The sequence below is a fragment of the Psammomys obesus genome, unplaced genomic scaffold, assembly GCF_907164565.1.
Source record: "Psammomys obesus unplaced genomic scaffold, mPsaObe1.curated_primary_1811, whole genome shotgun sequence".
Lineage (NCBI taxonomy): Eukaryota > Metazoa > Chordata > Mammalia > Rodentia > Muridae > Psammomys > Psammomys obesus.
The window spans coordinates 21,801,624-21,827,947 of NW_026596046.1; the positions used below are offsets into that span (position 1 = coordinate 21,801,624).

The window sequence follows — 26,324 nt, forward strand, 5'->3', positions numbered from 1 at the left end:
TATAACGCCTTCTTAGAGTGTTCTTGTTAATAGTTCCTATCACACTTGGATTTTGATTTTTTTTTTCATTATTGCCACTTTTCTATCAGGACATAAGCTCCAAGAGAATGTACACATTGTTCATGGCTGAAGCTGCGGAAGCAGAGGGTCAGGATGACACTCTGAGAATGTCATTCTCAGAATGTTCTCTGAGAGGCAAAGTGCTGAATCTGGTACATCAATCACTGCAAGGTCTGATTGAAAGATTATGTATGGGCTGGAGAGATGGCCCCGTGGTTAAGAACACTGGCTGCTCCTCCAGAGGACCCAGACTTGATTCCCAGTTCCCACGTGGCAATTCACAAACCACTTGTAAATCTAGTTCCAGGGGATTTGATATCCTCTTCTGGCCTCTGGTTGGAGACAGCATGCACATAGAGCACAGACATACATGCAGGAAAAAAACATATATCAAATTTAAAAGACCATATTATGTATTTCTTACACATTGTGTGTCAAGTGGTCTTGTTTCTGGGAAACAGCCTGAGATTTACCCTGGGAAGAATAGAGGGGACACCTCTGAGGCACGGCACTCTCAACGAGCAATTTCTTTGAGGGACAACTGAGTGGGTACACTTACATATACTAAGTAAATGAGTAATATGGGGAATGACAATGAAAAAAAAAAGTACAGAAATCCATTGGGTGAATAGTCCAGAGCCATGGGCAGACATTTCACGATATATGAAGGGACTCTGGCCAACTTGAGTATGGCGAGCATGGCTCTGGCAGGCCTTGCCCTTCTCCCCCATTAGCAATCTAATATTTGCTAAAAAACATTAGATTACAGTCTTGAAGCTAGCCCCCAAGGTCTATTCCCTTATTTGTTTATTTCCTCCTCCTGAGACTGACTACCAGGATCCACCTATCAAAGTGTTGAAGTCCAGGAAACAAAAGCCTCCTTTGGCTTACCTAATTAGCATGCCCAATTAAAATTAAACACCTCATCCTAACATGGAGTTTCCTCCTGTACCTTTATAAACTGTCTGTTCGCCATGCCTCCTCTCCATTCAAAGGCAATACTTTGTCTTCCTCCCTCCCTGCCCCAGACAAACACTCCTTATCTCTCTCCCTCTCCCCTTTTCTCCCCTGTCCCTTGTTCTCTTCTCCCTCTACCTCCTGTCTTTGTCCCTTATCCCTGCCCTTTGTCCCTCTGGGGCAAATACATCTCCTTTGTGCTGAGGACACGGTCTTAAGACTTGATCTTGGGGGTCCTGAGTTAATATTTGACACTTCCTTTTAATATAGATCTCTTGAAGGTCCCACGTGGTTTTAAAAACTTATCTCTTGAGTGATCAGGATATAATAATAATTCATATTTAGACAAAACTGCACAGAGTCAGACATATCACGTGTGGAAGAGTAGAACTCCAACCTGCTGTGGGGAAGGGGAGACATTGCACTCTGACTTTCAAAAACGGCTCAGATGGCTCTAGTGTTGCCGAAGGCACATCCCCAAGACTCAGCTATACTCCATACAGGGCAGTGGACCAATAGCATTTAGGAGATTCTGTGAAATGTGTAATCTCGAGCCCTCAAAGAGGTACTGACTCTAAGTCTGCATAATGGGAATGCACGGGGAGACCAGGAAGCCCTTGCTAGGGCAGTACATTTTCCGTTTAGATGTCTACCTGGGATTCCGGAGGTATTTTGCTTAAAAGTCAAGGTGCCCAGAGCAATTAAATCAGAATCTGTGAGGATGGAGGTTCAGGCACCAATGTATTTAAATGCAGCTTGGGAATTTCAGCACATTAGTAAGATTAAGGATCATCAGAAAGAAGTAGCTTAAATCATGAGATGTGCAAACCCATGTTTAATAAGAAAAACCTGGGGCTGCAAAGATGCTGTTAGAGGCTAGGCTTGCAATCAAAAATATAGGAGAAACCTGGAAGCCAAACTAAAGGCCCACTGACCATCTACGGCACACACTGGAATATGCTCATAGACATGATAACAACAAATACTTACGTGATACAACCACACAAATTAACACAGGGGTACAGTCTGGATCTGGAATGTATCTCCAAGGGCCATGTGCTGACGATTTAATCCTCAGCTTGGTGCTACCAAAACATATCCAGGAACTTTAAGAGGGGGTATGTAGGGGGAGATTAGGCCCTTAGAGGTTGACTTCCAAGAGGATTGTGGGACTCCACTATATTTCTCCTCCTTTTCCTTGGCTCACTGGCATGAGCTGAATGAGCATCCTGATTTGTCATGTGCTCCCCTAATGTTCTCCCACACCACCTAAGAGGTGTGTGTGGAAAAAAGGGCGGAGCCAACTGAACATGGAGTGTAATCTCCAAAGCAATGATCCAAATGAAATCGTTTCCCTTTTGGGGCTGCCTATCTGGGATGTTGTTACAGCAACGGAAGGCTAACTGACATACCTGCATAAACTCAGATCATGGCTGAAATTAATGAAATGAAGACTTAAATATTAATGCAAGGATCCATGAAAAAATGAATTGGTTACCTGGAAAGATTAACAAGATTGGTAAGCCCTTGACAGAACTGAGAGGCCTAAATTAGTAAAATTTGAGATGAGATGAACAAGAGCTGTAACAGCAGCTACAACTGAAATTCAAAGGATCATTGGGGAATATTCTGAAAATATACACTGAATAAATTTGAAAATTTAGAAGAAATGGCTAAGTTTCTAGACACAATGATTTACCAAAATTGAATGAAAAGGATACAAGCAACCTAAACAGATTAATAAGAAGTAATGAGGTTGAAACAGTAAAAGAAAGTATTCAAACAGAAACAAAAGTAAAATAAATAAAATGACAGCCAGAAATTGAGCAGAATCACTCTGGATGCTACAGACCTTCAACAAAGGGTAAACATCAGTGCTTCTCTAACAGGTCCATAAAACAGAAGGGGAAGGACTGCTCTGAAATGTGTGCTATGAAGTTACCTAGCAACCAAAAACAGATAAGGACACATGTACACTTACTCTTTCACACACGGGTACATGAAAAAAGAGAAAACTATAGAACCATTTCCTCAATGACTGCAGATACCAACATTGTTAAAATATACTTGCAAACTGAAATAAAAAAAAAAAGGGGGGGGAAGGAAGCAGAAGAGCATCCTTTTCTGATCAGCAGTTGGCATTTCTAGGAGTACCCAGTGAGCAGTGAGTTAAAGAATGTTACCTGATCAATAAGCTTCTTGCCTTGATGCCCATTACTTGGGCTCCACAGGGCCAAGCAGTTAGGAATCTTCTAAAGAAGTAGCTCTCAGCCACCCTGATGATGCAACCCGTTAAGGCAGCTTCTCATATTATGGTGACCCCCAACTATAAATTATTTTGTTGCTATTTCATAACTGTGATTTTGCTACTACATGAATTGTAATGCAAATATCTGATATGCAGGATATCTGATATGTGATCCCTGTGAAAGGGTCTTTTGAACTCCCCCCCACCCACCCAAAAGGAGTCACAATCCACAGGTTGAAAACCACTGGCCTAGAGAAACAAAGTTAATTTATTTCCAAGAGACAAATAACTGTAATTATTGGAATTGTCACAGTTCAAGCAAAATGGAGGAGCTGTACAAAATGGTGGACCCTGGCTGAGACCAGGGACGCAAAGGTGATTCTAATAATGTTACGGTCAATCTTTATTGTCAGCTTGACTAGATTTGAAATCACCATGGAAACTCACCTCTGGCACATCTGTGATGGTGTTTCCTGGGAGGTTTAACTGAGGGAGGGGAGACTTACCATGAATGTGGGTGCCACCATCCTACAGTTGTGATTCTGGACTGAATAAAAAAAAGGAAGGATGGAAAAGCAAGGCGAGCACCAACGTTTCTTTCTCTCTGCTCCTCCCTGAATGTGGATGCCTCACGCTCGGCACTTCCATATGCTCCCCGCCATGATGAACCAAACCCTCAACCAATCAGTCAAAATGATCCCATCCTTCCTGAAGCCACTTTCATCCATAAAAACAATCACATGATCATCTTGAGAGATGCAGAAAAAGCCTTTGATGACACTCATGGATCTTCATAATGAAAACCCAAAGAACTTAGAAAGAGATGGTTATACTGCAATGTAGGAAAGGCTACGTATGACAGACTCACAGCCAATATTATACTGAATGGGGAAAATTAAAAAAAAAAAATTTCTTCTAGAATCAGGAATGAGACAAAAATGTCCGCTCTCACCACATTCTTTAGTTAGCTTTTCATTGCCTTAAACAAAATACTTGACCAAAATACTGTAAGGGCTGCGAGGTTTATCTCATGGTTTAGGAAATATGGCCCATCACAGCAGGGAAAGGATGGCAGCTACTGTGGCTTGCTCTCAGATGGTGAATGTTGGAGGCAGCTGCTTGTTGCATGGCATCACGAAGCAAGGAGGCTGGGCTGGAAGCAGCAACTCACCTCTTCCAGCCAGGCTCTACCTCCTAAAGTTTTCATAGCTGCCAAAATATTACCACCACCTGGGAAGCATGTGGGGGTATTTTACCTACAAACCACGACAGGGAGGAAAGACTGTTTAGTGGTTTCAAAGCGATCAATCCCTGGCCATCTGGATCTGCATGCTTAGAGAAAGGCATCATGGTTTGGGGTGGGGAGCAAACGGGGGCGGTGGGGAAGAGAGCTGTTCACCTCATAGCTGACTGGGAAGCAGAAAGTGAGAGAGGAAGTGGCCAGGGATAATACTCCCCAAGGATTGTTCCCTGCAAATCTACTGCCTTCCTCTAGGCCCCACCTCTTAAAGGTTCCACAAGTTCCCAAGGTAGCGTCACCAACTGGAAACAGTAGTCAAAGAGGAGCCGGCGTGGGACATGTCTTATACACACGTACAGATATGTGTGCCAAGGTACATCACAGCATGCACGTGCCTGGAAGAAATAGCTTGCACTGGTCTATTTTCCATATGAGGGTGCTTAGAGGCAGCAGGGTGACGGATAAGCAGGAGGCACTGGGCCCTCTCTCCCCTCGGTGGCTACTGGTGGCAGTTTTGTCTCAGAACTCTAAGAGCTGGAGGATTACATTATGTCTGTGATCTGACTGAACCCACAATCAAAACAACGGAGCAGGCTCAAGTTCCAAATAATTCATTAATAAGGCTTTGTGCCCAATGAAATGGGGAATTTGGGGAAAAGACAAGTCGCAGACTCTGAAAGAAGAGGACAGGAACTTCTTCCAACCAGGAAACTTCAAAAATCACCCCCTAGTGCCAAATTCTCTATGCCGGTGCCTTATTTGAAGAATAAAATGTGTTAAAAATGGCTTCATTTTGCTAATCTCTTGAATTTGTTCTGTTATTTCCAACATGTCGCCTATGTTCTGGCTACACAGAAATACGAGCAGATGAAAAGGAGGGTATTCAGGTGGTGTTTCCTCTGGAATATGGGAGAAAAGAGACTGTGACTAGGAGAAAGTGAACGAAATGATTTTCTGAGGGCTTGGAGAGACTTCTTTATTAATTCCATAGTAGAACTTTGGGTGATTGTCTGTGTAGGTCTGCCGGCCGAGGGCCACCTCCACAAACATTCAGACAACACCAGACAGGGCCCGATGCGAACAGGCCAGGACAGGTCAGATAGGAAATCCTTAGGCGGCAGAGAATTTCTCAGCAGGGCTGCAAGGTCTCAGGGGGAGGAATTAATCCAGCGTGAAGTTTCCAAAGTGTTTTGCTTTGCTCTGAACCCAGACTGGACCTCTGTTTAAGGTGGGTGCAAGCTTCCGTTTCTTCTCACCAGGCATTTCAACTTGCAGACTTTTATTCAATCCTTTCTTGACTGCGGCAGATATTACTATCGCTTCAGAGAGAAGGGATTTGTTGAAGGTCACAGGCTCACGCGGCAGAACTCCCAGCCAGGCTGCTGCACACAGAACTACCAAGTGGCTAATGCTCTCTGGGCATTCTTCACCCAGCTCTTACCTCCAGACACTCCTTCTTTAAGCAGAACCCTGACAAACCTCCTGGGGCTCACTGAGTCTGCAAAGCAGATCCAGGCTCCTCAACACCTTCCATGACCTTTATATAATCCTCAAAATCTGCAAGTATTAGTGGTGGTGGTGGTGGGTGTGTGTGTCTGTCTGTCTTGTCTATCAGGGAGGGTAGCTTGGTTTCTTGAGACAGGATCTCATGTATATTTTATAACTCATTTTTATTAATAAATTTGGTGGTATGTAGTGGAAAGCCACCTATGGAACTCTAGTTTAAAACTCTACTTTATTTGGGGTGTTTAGGCCTCTACCTCCCTTTCACTAAACCCCCAGTCTTAAGTAAGGGACAGAAGGTGACTGAATAGAGGTGGCCAGACCCCTTTACTTCTCCCTGCTACTTAGGGTCAAGGGGTTCTTTTAGGGCCCTATCCCATTCTCCATCAACTGCAGACGCAGCTAGCAGGCTCCTCCATGCTGTTGCGACCCGAAGCGTTTCTCTCCATCTGTCCGCTCCAAACTGCCACACCGTCTTTGATCTCTGGTCTCTCCAAACTGCTACACTCCACATGGTACACGCCAACACGAACGCCACACGCCAACACCGAACACCACCCAGTCTCTTTCTCACTCTCATGTTTATATTCTCAGAGTCTCAGATCACATCCCTCACAACCCACATGTGACAATTAACAGGTGTGGACAAACTATAGCCCAACTAAAACCCCACACTTGGGATTGAAACAAAAGCATATTTACATTCCATTACAGTAGTAACTGATTTTTTTTTTTTTGTCTAATTTTATTCGTCACCTATGTTGGTTGGTTTTTGTCAACTTGAAAAGACATCCAAACATAAATGGAAAGAGGGAGTCTTAATTGGAAAAAAGAAAAAAGAAAAGAAAAAAAAAAGCTTCCAAAATATTGGCCTGTAAGCAAGCTATGGGGTATTGTCTTGATTAGTGATTGCTATGAAAGAACCCTGGACACTGTGAACAGTGCCACCCTTGGCCTGGTGGTCCTGCATTCTATAAGAAAGCAAGTTCAACAAGCCACGAAGAGCAAACCAGGAAGCAGCACTCCTCCCTGGCCTCTGTACCAGCTCCTTTCTCCCAAGTTGCTTTTGTCCAAGGAGTTTCATCACTGTAATAGAAACCCTAAGCCATCACTCTTATGAATCTTACATCTTTGTGCAATTGCCTATCTTGAGTTTGTTGCAATCTCTCTCCATTCCCTGGCCTAACACATGGTTGGAATTCCTGCTATTATACTGTAATGTTGATGGCAACATTAATCCTTGACTACAGAGCAAACAACTTGGATATAACTGGTACATGTTAACCACTGACTTAATTTTCTGGATCTTTTTCAATGACTTAAAAAAAAAATCTTAGCAGGCATGGTGGTGCACAGCTGAAACTCAGGAGGTGGAGGTAGGAGAATTTGGATGCAATTTTAAGGCCTGACTGGGCTGCTGGGTAAGACTGTCAAAAGAAGGGATCATCCTTCTGTACCTATTCTATTACGATTTCAAGTCAGAAGTGAACTTCAAGTTATTGTTCCTAGACTGGACTAAAATGTAGTTTAGTCATTTGTCTACTACACTCAAAATCCTAGGCCAGATCCACAGCCCTGAAACAAAACCAAACCATTACTGTGTTTGTGGTTTTTAATTTATTTTTTATGTACATTTGGTGTTTGGCTTACATGTATGTCTGTATGAAGGTGTAAGATCCTCTGGAACTGAAATTACAGTTGTGAGCTGCCATGTGGGTGCTGGGAATTGAACCTGGGTCCTCTGGAAGAGCAGCCAAAGCTCTTAACCACTGAGCCATCTCTCCAGGCCCGTGTTTGTTGTTTAAAGATTACAATTTTCTTATTAACGTGTATTTGCATTTTGTTTGTGAAATCAAAGTAAGCCCAGCTTGATTATGCTGTGTTACCTCGATAGAACATCTAGTGTTTCACTCTACACATTTGCTTTTGCATAGGAGTGCTAATCTCGTTTATGTTAGTGTGTATCTGCATGACCACAACTTTAATAGTCTACAAAGGATGGAATTCACTGTTCCTTTTAACAGTGTGAAAGACTATCTGTATAACTGCCTGAGCCTTATATATTTTTGGAGACTGTTTGCCTCTTTGTTTTTTTTTTTTGTTTTGTTTTTTGTTTTTTGAGACCATTTACTTGTTTTTTGTTTTCTTTTTTGGTTGTTCGGTTTTGTTTTCCAAGACAGGGTTTCTCTGTGTAGCCTTGGCTGTCCTGGACTCACTCTGTAGACTAGGCTGGCCTTGAACTCAAAGATCTGCCTGCCTCTGCCTCCCAAGTGCTGGGATTAAAGATGTGTACCACCACCTCTCGGCCCGGTTTTAGATTTTTACCAGTTCCTCCAGTGTGTTCAGCCCATTTTCTTTAGGAAGCTACATCTTGATTATCTTTGCTGTGAGGTTTTGTATCTCATCTTGTTATAGATTAGAAAAGCTGTTTCCAGGTCCCTGTTTCTGAGACTGTTGTCAGGAGCAAACTTGCCAGTAGCCTAGACAAAGGGGAACACTAGTGGGGAGGCAGGCACGTATGGCTTTCCACTTGAACTTAATACTTCTGGCTTCGTTCTCAGGCACTGCACAATCTGCAGCTCCCTCCCTGACTCAGAAGTCTGTATTCCCCTGCTAAACTTCAAGTCAGAAAACCACCTCCAAGGGGGCATCTTCACAATTCATTGGCCCTTCCATGCTTGAAATGGTTCTCACAACCTAAAACTGTTAGAATGATCTTATTTTGATTGAAGATGCCTTTTCTGATTCTTATTCTCCCGTTTACAAAAATGTGACAGAGCAGTGATTTACATCAGGATTTGGGTTTTTTTCTGTTAAAAACTGCATCCATCCCAATCCGTACCACTGACTGGTGGTTTGGATGAGAACAGCACCCACAGGCTCATGTGTTTGAGTGGCTGAATACTTGGTCCCCAGTTGGTGGAACTGTTTGGGAAGGATTAACAGAAGGCCTTGAGAGGAATGTCACTGGGGGTGCAACTTGAGATTTCAAAAGCCCACAGTAGGCTCAATTAATTCATTCTTGCTTCCTGGTTGTTGAATAGATGTAAGCTCTCAGCTACAGCTACAGTAACATGTCTGCCTGCTGTCTTGCTTCTCATTATGAAGCTCACGGAATATCCCGCTGAAATTGTAAGACCCCAATTAAATGTGTTTGTAAGTTTCCCTTGGTCATTCTGTGCTTCACAGCAATAGAAAAGTACCTGACTTCTTGATTTCAGGGATTATAAACATCAGAATGATAGAAAATGTGGTCCCACTACCTTACTCTGAATTTGATTTCTAGGCCCATCTTTGACTATTTAAGCTGGGTTTTCATAGGAGGAAAGCACAAATTCGCCACCCAATCTCCAGTCTATGAAGGGATTTTTCACAGCCTCTTGATTTTTTGCTAATTAGAAATTTAAGTTTCCCAGAGAAAAGCTTCTGCATCTAGAGTAAATCAGGTGGGCAAATCTGAGTGGCCCTTTGCCCCTCTTCCAGCAATAAGATCAGAACACAGCTGGCTCATGTATGCACACACACGTATCCTTCACCATCCCCAAGTGCTGGAACTAAAGCACGTGCCACGGCAGGTAACCACCACATCCTCTTAAAGCATGAGGAGAGGCTGCTCTAAGAGCCGAAAGCTGGTATCTTTTCTCTGGTCAGGTGATCAAAAGGCTGAAAAGACTCTATGGCATGCCCAGGACTCACGCTTCCCAGAGAATGTTGGTGCCCATTGCATGTCCCACTTAGGGACTGTCTATGTTTATTGCTGCTTTGTGTTTTGGCTTCTTATGAAAGTACCTCAGGCCTTTTACCAACACTGATGTCCCAAAATCCCCTCTTAAGTTGAGATGCACGGTGTGTTCCGACCGTTCCCTTTGGCGGCGAGATGAAGGAGGAAGCACACAGCCCATGCAGTCTGATCCATGCCTTTATTCCATTACCAACCACCGTGCTGCGTCCAGGCAACAGCACACAAACCGGCAACCAACGCAATCCAGTTGTACAACGATCTGAGGCTTACAGTACATTTAAGGCTTTTAAATTTGGAAAAAATAAAATAAAATAAAAGAACGAAAATAAGACCAAATGACCCCAAACCCAATTCCCCAACCAATACAAGTAGTGTAGCAATTTAAGCATCCCATTTCTGATGTTCACCTGGCACAACTCCAGTGTCAAAAACCTAAATAACTCCTAAACTAAGAGATCAGCTTAGGGTAATTTTAATTACCTAAATTCTTCAAAGCAGAAACTTGGAATTTTTGTCTTGGAAATGTTATAAAAATTTTAATAGCAAAACATAGGAATAAAAACATATTAACAAAATGTATTCAATCATTTACAATACAAACAAGGAATCTGCAGTCTGTTATAGCCTGACAAAAAGAAATCTACCCATTAAGAATCTGTGCACAATGTCATTGCAAATATGTACAGGACTTTAAAAAAGCCGACAAGGAGGACTTTACAGAAGGAAAGTCGGCCAGGCTTTATTAGACCAACCAGACAATCAAAATATTAAAACTCTTGGCTAGTAATAAATTTACACTTAAAAAAACCCCAGTTTCCTGTTGTTTAAGAATATTCCAGTTGTATTTGTATGGTTACAGTTGATGAAGCTGTTAGTGATAGTTCCAGTAAACTATCTTCAATTCATGTGTGTGGGAAAGACTGGCATGTTAACACAAGTTAATGGAGGATTTCTCACAACAGTTTTCCAGTTACACTACCGTAGCTTCACAAATGGATCTCACCTGTGGCACCAGGGTTGCGAGCGCCGCAGGCCAAACACCGGCACACGGGTGAGAGGGTGATCCTGCACCGGTGGGGAATCAGAGGTAACAGCGAGGGAGACAGACTTGTTCACACTTTAGTCTACAGCCCTAGGAAATAGTCCCCAAGGCCAGCTCTCGTTCCCACGGCTGCAAGGTCATGCAGCTGAGAATACAGCTGCTCAGCCTAATGGAAGGTGGAGATTAGATACAAAAGACAGACTTTGCTAGCTCTTTAATAAGAACAATGGAGGATTGGGCCCTTCTCTGTGGTTATTGGGCATCACTGTTAAATCCAGTCAAAGCGTGTGCAAACACGGATCCTCGCTTCACAGTAATGAGGTAAGGTCAGGCGCCGTCTTCAGGAGTTGGGAAGCTCGTGAGATATGAACTGTTTTAGTCGTTCTAGGTACTGTGCATAGAGCTCTATGTCATTGTGCCCAGCACCCTCAACCCACAGGGGCTCCACAGCACGGGGACAGCGCTCATACATTGCCAGGCCGTGGGAGAAATCGATGACCTCATCTTCAGTGCCGTGAATGACCAACACAGGAGAGGTGACTTTAGATATCTTGTCAATGCTGCAAGACAGAAGTGGGAGGGGGAGAAAAGAGCTCCTTTAGTCACATTCACAGGAGATAAACAGGTCAACATTGCAGCTGGACATCACAAAGCTGTGCCATGCCCTCCCGACTAAGAGTGATGCCCAGGTATGGAAGATGAACGCACACTGACACACTAGAATGACTTGGCTTTCTTTCCCAACGTTTTTCTAATAATATTTTTTCCTTAACAAATATATATATATATATTTGGAATTATTTAGGATTTATGGCAAAGAAAGATGTTACTGAGTCCCACAACTCTCAACTCACTTCTATCTATCAGACTAAGAGCAGCCATTACCATGATATATTTGTCAAAACCAAGAAACCAACTTTGGCACATACCTATTAGTTAAAACCTCCTACTTCTATTGGGGTTTCAGCTGTTTTTCCAGAAATGTCTCTTTCCTATTCCAGCATCCCATCAAGAATACTATAGTGGCTCAGTAACCAATTGGTTTCCCATAGTGAGGGGAACAAGGACTATTTCTAACAGGAACTCAATGACTGGCTCTTTGACCTCCCCACCCCCCAAGGGAGGAACAGTCCTGTTAGGCCACAGAGGAGGACTTTGCAGCCAGTCCTGAGGATACCTGATAAAACAGGATCAGATGAATGGGGAGGAGGCCCCCCCATCAGTGGACTTGGAAAGGGGCAGGGTGGAGATGAGGGAGGGAGGGAGGGATTGGGAGGGTATGAGGGATACAGCTGGGATAGAGTTAATAAAATGTAACTGATAAGAAAAAAAAAAAAAAAAAGAATACTATAGTGAGCCAGGCACAGAGGTACACGCCTGTAATCCCAGCACTCAGGGAGGAAAAGGCAGGCAGGTGGATCTCTGCGAGTTAAGGCCAGCCTGGTCTATAAAACAAATCCAGGGCAGCCAGGACTACACAGAGAAACCTTGTCTTGGGGGGAAAATACTATATTACATTTGCTGCTTTTTAAAAAGTAGTTTGATTAAAAATACCAGACTAACAGAACTGTAACTAATGAATATATATGTATGTGTGTGTGTATATATAAATGTGTATATATATAAATGTGTGTATCTATATCTGTCTATCTTTCTATCTATCTATCTGTCTATCTATCCATCCATCCACACACGTTTTGAAAAGACTTTGAAACATAAAACAGGCCAACACTTGATAAATCTGAATGAATATCTCTTCAAAGTGGGACTGGATGCTCATCAAATTCTCAGAACTTTTCTTTAAGCAGCAAATCTGGGCTGCAGAGATGGCTCAGTGGTTTAGAGCACTTGTTCATCTTGCAGAGGACCCAGGTTCTATTATGTGAATCCATATTCGTAACTCCAGTTCCAGGGGAACCGACACCCTCTCCTGGCTTCTTTGGGTACTAAGCACACATGTGGTACACATACATGCAGGTAAAACACTCATGCATATAAAATGATCTTTATATATACATTAAACAAGCCCATTTCATAAAAGCAAAGGCCTAGCATTTTGATTAAACAAACAAACAAACAAAAAAACCCCAGCACCATCAAAAGCTCAATGTGATGCTTAGATATTAGTCCAACTGTTTATAAAACCAAATTCACTCTCACAGGATGAATGCTCATGGATCTTTTAAAGACTGCTTTATTCTCTGAAAGCACATCCCAGGGAGGAGCTGAAAGGATCATCAGTATGTGTCAGGCTGGGTACCTGGGCAACTGCTCTGATGGGGTAATGGTCCCTTAAGCCATGAATAAACACATCTCTTTCCATCTGTCCTACTCAAGACGTGCATGCTACTGACTCCTTTTATAGTTGATCAGAGTCAGGCTTGTAACAGGGCACAAATGGGTGCTGTCTGTGGGAGTCTTTCTGATAAAGTAACAGCTAACATTCATCACAGATGAACACTTTGCACAGTCCACATGAAATCTCATTTAATCCTTATGAAACAGGACCCATGAGGAATTGACTTCTCTCTTTGATCAGGGAGGGAACTGAAGCTCAGAGAGAGTATAAAATAACAAGCACCAGTCTAAGGAGATAGATAATAAAGAGGGTTAACATCAGTTACACATTCCAAAGGTCTACAAGTGACCATCACACGGTCCTTATGAACAACCCATGAAGCTGCCAACTGCTTAACTGCACCCCAGAAAGACTGCAGTACCCCAGCAGCCACAGGATCTGTGAAGATAAGAGCCTCTGTGGCCATGTGCAGTTTTGCACACCAGGAATCTTACCGGAAACCTCCTCCTCCTCTGGATTTAATTTTAAAGTGCTTTCCTCTATAAGCCTTCAATTATACTCAATTAAAAAATATATTTACTCAACAGTTATGACAGGCCTGAGACGATGCCCCATGCTATTTATGGGAATCTCTTACTGTCTGCAGAGGGCATCTGCAGTTAAAAGCCACTGTCTGACTCTACTTGCAAAGGTAGAAAATAACCATCACTAAAGCATGACTATTACTCAACCTCTATCTTTCCAACATTGGAAGGAACCACAAAAACATCTACCCTTTCAGAAAGACAACATTCTGCCATTTGGGACACTATATAAGAAAGTGTTTGCCAAATCCAATTAATGATGAAAGCCAGTATAGCCATTAATGGCTTGGAATCTATTCCATCAGTAATTTAGGGTGCTGAGTTGAAGCAGTGGCCCTTTTGTCCCCAACCTTACTGCGCCAGTGATGTCACTGCTTTTGGCTTGATCTGTAAAGAGTACAGTAACTGGATCAACTTTTTAAAGCTGCTGGGAAGGCTAACTGGAGAGCCAGCCTACAACGCCTAATGAATCAGACAAATAGCATTTGTTGATGGGTTGTTATTAATTAATACAGTGCAATTAGTTACAATGGAATTAGTTTCAATGGCTGCATTTTAAGGTATAGGGTAATCTCATCATTTTGTTGCCAGGGCAACTCTTGGAACTGCTTCCTACAAACATGCAAAATATCCTTCTTTAAACAAACTGCCTCTCATTACCAATTCAGCACAAATAAGGCCACATTTGCTAGGCATGTCAACCCTTCTTAGCATTCACAGCCACAATACCAGAAAGGCACAGTGTCCCATTCCCAGGAAGCGGGGTTTCAGTGAAGCCTGAAACAAGCTACAGAGGTTGAGGGTCAACCAAGACGCTAACAAAGGTTTCTCCCTGTGAAATGAGACACTGGAACACAACCTGATGCAGCCAGATGCTTTATTATTTTTTTCTTCAGAGAGCAGAATGGTGGCAACTAACAGGCCAAGCAAGATTTGAGCCCATGTACTGCTGCTGCTGATGCTCTTCCTGGAAACTACAGTGCAAGCTGGCCAGCTTCTGCAATGGACTGTGGGAAAAGCTGGGGGTTGAGGCAAATAATTAAAAAATACTTCTTACATTATCACTTAAAAACCAAAACCCAAAACAATTAGCCAAGGAGGAGCTTGCAAAGCAAGCCCTTTGCTCACAGCTTTTATGTTTACAGTAGTTCTCCCTTCTATTAGGAGGAGCTAGAGAACAGCAGGGCTCAGCCAGCAGGATGGGCCCTGGGCTAGCCAGGCCTGAGTCTCACACCTCTCCCAGAGCACTACAGCTCTGCAGGGACAGGCTAAAAGTGCAAGAGCAGTAAGAGGGGCTGGTTTTCTCAACCATTCCCGGGGCTACCTTTCTATTCCTCTCACAAAGATTACCTGAACTTACCACTTCCCTCACCCACATCCTCTGGCTGGAAAAAGAGAATTTTCACGTGTGCTTCTTTTCCATTCAGGATCTAGAGCAGGGCTAATTGCTCCTTTACACTTCTTGTGTATAGCTCTTCAGAAATCGAGCAATACAGGTCCCTTTGAGTAAATGAACGCTGAACTAGAAGTTCCTTTAGGACATGCTGCATGTTAGAACTAAATCAATTAGTCTTGGGTGCTGGCACACTCAAGGTCCTTATCCATCATCTGGAGACTTCCTGATGTGCAGTCAGCCCTGAAGGCGGAAGTCTCAGTATGCTACATTTGCCTCACATCCCCAGTGGTGCTCAGTGGGGCTGACATAAGAGGATGCGCAATCAATACTTGGAATGGACAGAGATGTGAACTCTGAACACTGGTTGACTTCTCACTTGTCCAGTTGTAAGCTCACCTGGGGAAAGCATCAAAGCAGTACGTTTTCCTGGTATCCGGAAAAGCAACACGCAAACCAGACATCAGAGGTGAATGCAGGATGACCGCTGCACACTCATACCGCGAAGCCAGGTCCACGGTGGGAACAGTGCCAATGCTCTGTCCATAGAGGATAATGTTCTCAGGACTCACGCCATACCTAAGGAAAGCAGAGGTTACACACTAGCAGCTAGTATATGGGGGGGGGGGGGTGACACAATAATATTTTAAGCCCATAAAACTCCCACACATATTAGCTTAAAACTGTTATCTAACTTGTATATTTTAGCTTAAAATGAACATGAATTTTATAAAAACAAACAACAGAGGCCTATTTCAGAGCTAAAATCTGTCTTCCACAACATTTAAAAAAAAATACAAATTCCTAGGTAACCACCTAAGCAAATGCATCATAAACTTCAGTTAAGGTTTAGTCAGTCTTCACATTTCCAATTTTTTCCTTTTTAATATTTTCTTTGCTAATTGTGTTTCTGAAGTAAAAAATAAAAACAAGGTCCGGCAAACAACTTTTCATGTGACATTTTAATACTCTGAAAGACATTGTCATTAATCATAGACCAGTTCACAAGAGATAATTGATTTGAAAGCAATCAGATCTTTTTTAGCCTCTTTTCAGGGCAAAATGCTTCCCTGATTTTCAGCTCAGCAGTGGTCTCCTGATTGACTCTGTAAATGTTCTGGTTGGGTAAATACCATATGTAGACCACTAACTATACTTCCCAGCCTCCCTTGCACCTTCAGCCAAAGGCAGATGTTAACAAACAAGCACCAGGTATAATTTTGAAAAGTGTGCTTTTCTTCCCCCCCTTCATGTTGTTGGGAAGTGATGTTGGGTGAAGGTGTGAAAGAATGTTCCACTCTCCCAGGGGGTAGATCAAACAAGGAGGCAGACAGAAAACACATCACCTCATTAACCTACAAACATGTCAATGGACAGAGAGAGGGGTCAATGGATAAAAAATACTTATTGCCAAGGCTCAGGACCTGAGTTCTAGCCCTAGGACTCATATAATAGGAAAGATGCTATTTCTATATTGTCCTCTGACTTACACATATGCAACACGGCACACACACACACACACACACACACACACACACACACAAAGAGAGAACAAGTAGAACACCTAATACAAATAGAACACAAAGCACCTAGTTTTGTTAGCACATGAAGATGTATATTAAAACAACGAGTAGTTATTTTACATGCAAAACATGGAGGAAAATCAGAAAGCCAGGCAACTTCAAGGTAGACTGTGCTGCTTAATCCTCCCTGTCATCTTGGCTGAGTCTGGGATCCTCTAGGAAGCTCTAGCATCTCTAACGATGTAGAAGTTCCTCAGAGAGGTTCTAGCTGAAGAGGTGCCATCCCATGGGTTGGAGTCTTGGAAGAAGAGAATTCTCAGTGAAAAAGAGACCAAGTATTAGCACCCATGTCTGCTTCTTCCTGACCGCACAGCCGGTGTGACCAGGCACCTGCTTTTGCTGTCGTGCCTTTACCCCCACTGTACTCAAACCGCAAGCCAACACAACAATCCTACCCTTCCTCAAGCTGCTTTTCTACCTTTGCCAGGGCAATGAGAAGAGTAATACAGATGACAAGACTAAGTAGCAGAATATGGGACCTTTGCTGAAGAGTACAAATTGCTCCAGATACCTGGGAAACAATCTGGCAATCTGACCTTATCTGGTAATACTAATGATACCGGTACAAAGTGTGTGAACCCATCAAAATGAAACGTTATTGCTCACTGTTCACTAGACAGCAACATTGCTATTGTTAACTTGATGCAACACTGAAAAACAAATACTTGAGTTCCTCCAAGTCAGGACAGAGGTGACGAGGAGACAGGGAATGGCTTTATCTGGTAAGAAGTGTGTCACCTGTACAGGGCACAGAGTGGCATTGGTGTGTCTTGTTATGTTGTGCATCTTGTTGGTCATTAAACTAGGCATTAGCCAGCTTATGATCCTCTGAGCCTGGCGTTTAGAGTTCTTAGTAGACGTGGGTGCTGGGAACTATAGCCAGGTCCTCTGGAAGAGCAGCAGCTATTCTGAATGACTCAGCCATCTCTCTAGCCTCTAAAACTGTTTGCTCTCTGGTCAGGAGAGTTCCCTCCATCTGCAAGGATGGATGAATGAAATCTCTTCTGCAGTTGGGGAGCTGCTGAATCAGCACTTGCTGTTCATACCACACCACAGTGAAAATGTTCTCCTGGGATCCGGTTTCACACTAGCCACATTTCTTCTTCCCTTTGGGTGTTTCTTCTGCTTCCTTGCTTGTGCCTCTTTCCTCTCAGGAATCCTACAGCCTTAATTCTCAGCCTTTCTAGAATCGCTTCATAATTATTTCCATGTAGAACTCTCCATTGCCAGCTTCTAACAGTAGCAGATGTATTACAGCTGTTTGCTCAAGGGATGAATAGATAAGCTTGACTTTTCAGCCCCTCCTTGTGCTGCTATTTTCTTCTGAACTTTCAGCACCTTGCACTCAGCACCTCCCCAGGGTGACTCTGCATACTTATTTACCCAGCTTTCCATTTTTATTTTTCTCAAATCCCATACCTTTCGCCCATGGGCTGGACCAGGAACCTGGAGGAATTTTTCTCTCCCCTTCCTACTGCACACCCTCTTAGTCACTGAGCCTGACGCAGTCCTATCTTTGAGTTTTGCAGAGTGACTGCCTTTGTGACACAGGTTGCTGCTCTGCTGGTGGGTACACATGGTGGCATCTTGTGGGCAACTGGCCTGGGGCCACCTGATGAATCAAGTGTAGGTGTCATTTCAAAGTAATGGGCATCTCTGTGGCCAGCATCTGGGGTCTGTTCCCAGAGGTCACTCTGCAGATCTTACTGGCCCTGCTGCCATCCTTCCCCATAGGGCTTAGATTGCTGACTTCTAATCTGCCCCATTCTCTCTGTTTCTGTGAATCATCTCGTGACTATGGGGGAAGCAGGTGTCCTAGTTTCTGGATCCCAGCTGAGTTTCAAGTCCCCTGCCTCACTGACTCATGCTAATGACACACAACTCCAATAGCCTGCCAGCTTCCATCCTGGCCTCTGCCCTCTGTCCAGGGCAGAACTCGGGATATCATCTACGCCTGACAATGCCCATGTCAGACCTATGTCCTTCTCAGGATTGACTTACTCCCATTTCTATCTAAATGAACCTCCATGCTCCTCATCCCAGTCCATCTCTCATACTCTCACTATATAATGTACCTATTTGGAAAGAAGGTAAAGCAAAACACCTTTTATCATGTCCCTTTCTAATCAAAGCCTTTAGCAAATCCCTACATTGAAGCCTACATCCCCAAGAGGAACTGCCACCTGGCCCAGATAACTATTCCAACCTTTTCTCTCCAAGTGGTCCTTCTGACATGGAAGGCTGAATTTCTTGTTGATCATAAGCACCCTCTGGCTGAAAGCCCTCACTGCAAACAACTAGGACCTGGAGACCCCTCCCAGTTCTAGCTACTTCCCACACTTTCCTAATGCCTCTAATCCACCTTCAGTATTGTTTTGCCTGAGCTGTTCACTCATGCTCACTGAATTGAGGGGAGGTGTATGTGATAAGCCACTCTGCTGCAAGCCTTGCACTGCTTGTGAGGATGCAAGCCCATGACCTTGGGTTACACCCTAAGGAAAGTTAAGAACACCCATGTCCAGAGATCAGCTGGAGGCATCTCTAGTTTTGAACTTAATGTGATTTTTAGCCCATTCTAGTGATTCTGTCTGAGATACAGAAACACACACACACACACACACACAGAGAGAGAGAGAGAGAGAGAGACAGAGACAGACAGAGACAGAGAGAGAGGGGGCAGGCAATGAGGCACTGCCTACCTTTTTTGTTTATTTGTTTTAGATAAGAGTTTCTCTGGCCTGGAACTTGCCAAGAGGGTTAGGCTGGCTAGTTAGTAAGCCCCAAGAATCTGCCTATCTCTATCTCTACCTCTTTAGCTCTGAGATTACATGTGTGCACCAACAGAGCTGTTCACCAACATACCTGTTTTTGTTTTTCACATGAGTTCTAAAGATCAAATTCAGGTCCTACAAACAGAGCCATCTCTCCAGCCCCAAAGGCTATTTTTTTTAATTAAAACTAAATTCCATGCATACTTAATATTCCTATGATATAAAACTCACTGAAGCCTGACATCCTGGAGATGTTGGACAGGAGGAGAATCTCCGATTTGCAAAATCGATAGCAAAAATGAAAGTTGTATCAATACCCAGTAAGCATGTGAACTTTGGTCTTACAGGTATGACCTATGGGTTTACTGGAGCAATGCTCAGAGTCTCAGTGTATAAGGAAGCCACCCTGGGTACTACTCTCTGTAATCAGCAGCGGGATGTGCAGACACACTCTTGTACATCTCCCAAGCTTGTAACCCAAGCTACATGCAGTTCAGGAGTGGCCTGGAGCCAGAGGGACCATGACCCTCCCAAAGTTGACAGGTGTGGGGCAGGAAGACCCACTCTAGAGGCCTAGAGTGTCAAGGAGCCCCAGTCCCACAGGAATTATTGCCTATAAGGTTAAAGTCATTTGTTTTTGTTTTGACGTAAGACTTTCTTCTCTCTACAGCCAAGTATAAGCCCAGCCTCCCTGAGACACCCCATCCTGTGTGAGTTAATGGGCCTTGACTTTGTCCTTTGTCAAAAGCTTCCTCATTTATCTTCAGAAGTGTGCCTGGCACAGTTCCGCTGAGTGTGAAGTCAACATTTTAAATATTTCAGAGCTAGAATTCCTAGGGGAAATTTCTCAAGTCACAGGATGAAGATAGCAGGGATGTTAACTGAATGATGGGATCTGAGGTAAGGAGGCACCCTTGTCTACTGTGGGTCAAGGCTGCAGAGCAAAACACCAGACCAGCGGAGAGGGGAGCAGTTGTACAAACAGGCCAGCCACAGCCAGGCCGGGTCCTTTGCCTCCGGGAAAAGTTATGGTGAGCTGACTGGAGACTTTCTGGGCACAGAAAGCTTAATCAGCATGAGCTTTATATTTTAAGCATGAGGAAGAGGAGAAAAAACACCCACCACAGAAAACATGCTGATTTACCTTTTCTCAGGGTACTCCTAGAGCTATTTCAAATGCACCCAAAGGGGATACTAATCCCATGGCTACCTCAACAAGCCATGACTGCCTGCTGGCAGACTTTGCCTCTGGAAGTCAAAATGCTCCCACGCAGGCTTGACCTCGGTGCCCAGCCATGGAGGCTCAACCAGCACAAGAGCCACAGACAGTTCCAGCCTGGCAGAGGACAAACGGCTCCTAGATTCAGCAACCACCACCAGCTTTGCCTAGCCCAGGTAACGCTGCAGGTCTATTTTAACACCCCCCCCCCCCCGCCTGGGGTTCCATGGCCCTATTGCCAATTCAGCATATGGGGAGACCTCAGATGCCTTCTGAGTTCTCTTCATATGCAGGAGACCAGGCCTGAAGTCCCACTCTGAGAGTTGCTACTGTTAAGTCTGGACAGTCTAGTTTGCTATCAGACTCGAAAAACAGGCCTCAGATGTAACCCTTTTCCATCCCTTTAACTAAAAGACAATAAATGACCATAGCATATGTCTCAGAGTAAATAACTGGATACAAAGGCCTAAGGAAAATGTGATTTGAGGGTCTAAGAAAGTGTTTTAAGGTTGGTGAACGCAAACTTAAAAATCGGCTAAGCCTCTTTTCCATAATGTATGATCATACTAAAATTTAAGAGCAAGTGAGCTTTTTGCCCCTGCTATTCCACAAAAGGCTTCTGCCTTTCCAGAGCTCACCTTAGAGAGTGTTCATGTAACACAAAGGTGTATGTCTACTGCCTTTTCTACCATGTATACTTCAGCGCATATTACATGTCTAATGTAATATGCCTAAAGTTTTACCTCCTCTGTAAAACTTAAAAGGGATTCCTGTAAGCTGCAGAAAATCCACCCAAATCCACCTCTCAGGTCAGTTGGGCTCCAGATAAGCACTGTACCTATTGCCTATCTCCGAGGGTGGGATCCCTCCCACCTTCCCTGGTTTTGGGATTCCTCTTTCCTGGCTACCCAATCACTACATCCATACATCCAACACCTGCAGATTTATGAGTTCCCTTCCATGGTTGGCATAAATGTTCCCCTTTGTCTGAGAGACTGACTGGTATCTCTCCATTTCACTGGGGAATGGGACCCCTTCCCTTCTCACCAACCCTTACACAGATGCCTTCCCTTGGATGAATAATCTTGTTCTTTTTACTGACACGGTCTCTCGGCTTTTCCTTTCCTCTCACATGTTGGACGTGCCCTTGGAAAATCCTAATACTAGGTTTTCCATGTCTCCCAGGAGTCTTCCTGGAGTGGCCCCTGTACCTCTGGTTCTCCTGTACCTTGTAGGGATGCCCCAAAGACAGGCAGAACTGACTTTTCTCTCTTCACCCATGGGAATCTTCTCTTCCACCATACCCCCAGGCTCTCCTCTAAAATGCCTTCTAAATAATTTTAAATTTGTATACCTAGTACCCGCTTTAAGGGCCTCTAGGCTTAAATGTTTCTGCAACAAAACTTGGCCTCAATATCCTTAGATGACAGATCCAAACAAAATCTTTTAAATTACTGTCCAAACAAAAATCTTTTAAATTACTGTCCAAACAAAAATCTTTTAAATTACTATCCGTGATTAGGTAAATGGAGGTTCCTATGCTCAAGTCTCTTCTTCCATCTGTTTGCTCTCCCAAAAAGTTTCAAACATATATCTAAAAGTAATGTACACCTAAAGAAAACAATTTTTTTTCTCTATAACCTACTTAACTTTGCCTTCTGCTTATATATATGTTCCAGTGTCCTGCCAGACCCATGTGCTCCCTACATCCACATCAGCACCAAAGCAGCTTTTACAGGTGTTCCAACCTCGCAGACTGTATCATGCTGGACCTGCACTTTCACTCCCAGCCACAGATGTTCTCACAGACCTCAACAGCATCAAAACAACCTTCTCTTCCTGGACTTGGCCAACATTTCAGCCTTTTGAATTCCCTATCACTGCCCCTAGTGTCAGGAGGAAGTACCTAAGATGATTCATTTCTTCACCTGTGATCCACTTATTATCAATAAAAGGCTGGAATGTGCTTCAAGCCCAGGACCAACAGCTCCAGGTTCTCCCAGCATTCCTCAGTCCCTATCTGCTGCTGGGCATGGCTGGCAACTCTACCCTCTACCCTGAAGTTTCCAGGGCAGGGACTTCCTCAACTCCTCACCAGATAATCTAGACATTTTGGAGCTCTTTCTTCTCTCTCTCTTATCCCCTTGCATAGTAACCAAGAGCTGCTTCCAATAAACCTACATTTATAAACTTTAACTTGCCTTACATGAGAAGCAGCCCAAGCTCCTCATTTTTTAATTAAATAAAAAGGGAGGAACGTTAGTATTTAGGCAGCCTGTTTCTGGGTTGCCTAGTAACCCATGATGTCATTATGTGTCACCTGCCAGGTAATCCCACCTGGCAGGCGGTTCAGCTGCTCCATAAAGGGACCAACCCGCCACTTTGTTTTTCTTTTACTCTCTCGCTCTCCCCTTTCTTTGTCAGGGCGTCTCCTCCCTTCCCCCTATCCTGTCAGCTCTCTCCTTCTCTCTCTCTCTGTTGCTCTCTCTCTCCATTCAATAAACCTCACTGGATTTAAGATTGGTGTGTGCATGGCATTTTCATATAAATACTAACAACTCACATATAACCTATGTAAACCTCAACACTTTAAATCATCTCCATACTGTTTATAAAACCTAATTATACTGTTTATAGTAGAATGACAAAAAAGCCTACATGTTCAGTATATGTATAGCTACAGTAGGTCTAACTACAGTCCACAGTGCTCAGTGGGTGCTAGAGAATCAGTCCTGAGAGGCAGGAGGCCATATGCACTATACATATTACTCTGCTCATATGGATTTAGCATGTTACTTGACAAACATTAAATTCAAGTTTTGCTTTGGGGATTTCTAAAACCTAATTCTCCACCCCTCTCCCAGATATTCCCAATTTGCATTTGGTAGAATCCACAGATGCAGAATCCATGGGTAAGGAATGCTAAGCTCACAGTATTGCTAACGGCAGAGATGGGGGGGGGGGGATCAAAAAGCCCAGATCCCATTCTCGATGATAAGCTGAAATGCACAAAACACAGAAGCCTCTGGAAAAAAGACAACTTACAGGACGGCTTGCAGTGGTGGTGTACAATGCTTAGCAACTCAGCTGTTCTCGGTGTTTATCTAAACACCATTAGGCTGTGGATCTTCCTTTCATAAAGCACTATCCACCTGTTTACAATAAGTCCTTCTAGCCTAGATGTTTGCAATTTCCTTTTAAATAGAGATTACGGGAACGTTTCTCTGACAACTCAATTTTTTTCTGACATTTAAAACTGTTCCCTACTCCAACTCTCTGTCAAAGCAAAAATAAATAAAGCCTGACATGACTTAATTTTAATATTTTAAAAACCATCTTTCAGAGGAAAAGTGCAGTTCTAAAGAATATAGAATAACTGTCTGGATCTGTTACAATTAAAATAGAATCACTTACTTGAATTCATCTAAATATAATTGAGCATGAAATTATCCTGATGATAATCAGGCTCTTAGCATTCTGTAATTATCTGACATGCTAAAAGCCAGAAAATGCTGCCTCCCCACTGCTGCACAGATACCTTCAGGCAGGTGAGAACACAGCCTACAGAGGTTTACAGAGCTTACAGAACTGGCCTACAGAACTGGCCTATGCGGAATCCTAGCACGGGTGCTTGACAAGAGGCTAATAGTTAAGTGTTACCTTTGTCCACTCTAGACAGTTACATCAGTTACACACAAATCCCACCTCTTAGAAACCCCAATGAATGCTAAGGTAGAGATTTCATGAAAGCTCTCCCATGGGAAGACAAAGTTTACAAACCCAACTTCATGGCCCACTTGACTGCCAAGGCAGAAAGTCACTTCCTAAAACTAGAACATCTAGGCACTTGATCTCGCTCTAGTGACAGTTCTGGGGAGCTGTGGGAGGAGACCTGCAGTGTCTGGAAGCTTTCCTGTGTGACTCTGCCTTAACAAGACTGGGACACAAGTCACACCGGCTCCTGCAACAAAAAGATTTCCACTCTAATTCTGAACGACGACAGAGAGGAGATAAAGGATACTTGTGACCTCCTCTCTTTGGGGAGTCCCACCTCTGGGATGGTCAGTGAGGTCTGGACTCCTCTAGGGTAACAGAGTGATTTTTCAGGTTAAAACACAGGACTCAAGCACGGTCTAGCCAAGTCTTTCTCAGGTATCTGCACTCTTGTCTAGATCATGTCCTGGAACAAGGCAGGACATCTTTGTTACCGCACAGCCTCCTTGGCAATTACTACATAGGAAAGCCAAGTAAGGGGACAAGTGAGCCTGGTTCTTAATGACACTGCCTGAGGACCCACACCCATTCTTGAACTTTGACCATGATGGCTCCTGAAGAAGCTGGGTGAACAACATACTCAGGTAAGCAGTGAGTCCCACGTGGCCATGACTATGGAGGAGATGTGCAGAACAGGGCTGGAGGAAACACACGTTTGGGAACCAGTGGCCCCAGGTATGCGTCCTAGCTCTCCTCTGCACTACAAGAGGACTCCCCCACCCTGCTTCTCTGGCCACAGAGAGGTAGGAATCTGGCCTCCTGGACTTCAGTGAGGGGCAAAGAAGTGAAAAGAGAACAGTGGGCACAGGGCAGGCAACCCAAATTCTTAGACTAACTTCCACACACTGAGAAGTGAATCAAGTTCTAAGTTCTCTTCTTCACAGTCCTGTCTCCCTCCCATGTGCCTTCCACACTGGTGTCCTGTTTCCAATCTCAGGCCTTGCCTAGCTAGGATTTCCTGTGGCCCCAGTTAGCACATAACTACACAGGTTGAGGCTACAACACTGGCTCCTTACCCTGCTTTCCTGCCTTGCTCTAGCCCCATCCTGACTGTACTTGAGACATCTGCAATGGCACGTCTATAACCAGCCCCTCCTCAGTGGTATTTTCAGTTCCATTCTTCTAAGCCAAATCTCAAGAGCATCCCTTGTTCTTGTCTCCTTGTGTTTTCCACCCTTCCTTCTGCTTCCAGAACCTTCCATCTCTCTCTTTCTTAAAAGCATAAAAGATCCACATCATCAATTATGGAAATAAATCAAACCACAGGACAGCTTATCAAGGTCTTTAGAGACTGTAGATGGACGACTGTATTTTACAGATAAGGAAACATTCACTAGTTCTAATCAAGGGTACTGAGTTAACCGAGAGTACAATTACCAAGACAGCTGTCTAAGTGAATCAGAGCCGGAACTGGGACTAAGCGGGGGAAGAACTGCAGATCCTGTGAATTACAATCTCCCTGGCAGGTGGAAGAACTGAGCTGCTATCACCACAGCTTTGACAGGTCAACAACTGCTTACATTCCACCTCCACCACTGACATGTTTAGGGGCATGCTTTCCAACCTGCACTGGATTCTACTTCTGTGTGCCAGGCTCCTCCCTACCGAAGGTACCAAAGGTGAGGGTGACTACTCAACACTGCTCTTTAGCACAAGCATACCCATCAAAAGATGCAGCTGTCTGCAGACCCTGCTGGATTCCCATCAGTAGATCCGATAGCAAAGTCTAACCTTTTGTGGGAAAGGGAGGTAGGAAAGGTCCTAATGATGAACAAGGGTGATGCTACACAACGTCAAGGTGCCCAGTGCCACAGGATCATCTACTTAAAAAGTGGTTCTAACTGGAGCCAGGCACGGTGGTACACACCCATAACCCCAGCAAGAGAGAGGCAGAGACAAAAGGATCATC

General features: G+C 43.8%; 1 protein-coding gene across 1 annotated transcript in view; it reads right to left on the reverse strand.

Moving 5' to 3' along the window:
- Positions 1–9,909: 9,909 nt before the first annotated feature.
- Abhd17c (abhydrolase domain containing 17C, depalmitoylase) overlaps positions 9,910–26,324 on the reverse strand; it is a 39,938-nt gene continuing 23,523 nt past the window's right edge. The window contains exons 2-3 of the mRNA XM_055623599.1: positions 15,468–15,647; positions 9,910–11,352 (exon numbers count right to left, since the gene is read on the reverse strand). Of these exons, the coding sequence (XP_055479574.1) occupies positions 11,133–11,352; positions 15,468–15,647 (400 nt within the window). The 3' untranslated portion in view covers positions 9,910–11,132. The remainder of the gene's footprint in view (positions 11,353–15,467; positions 15,648–26,324) is intronic.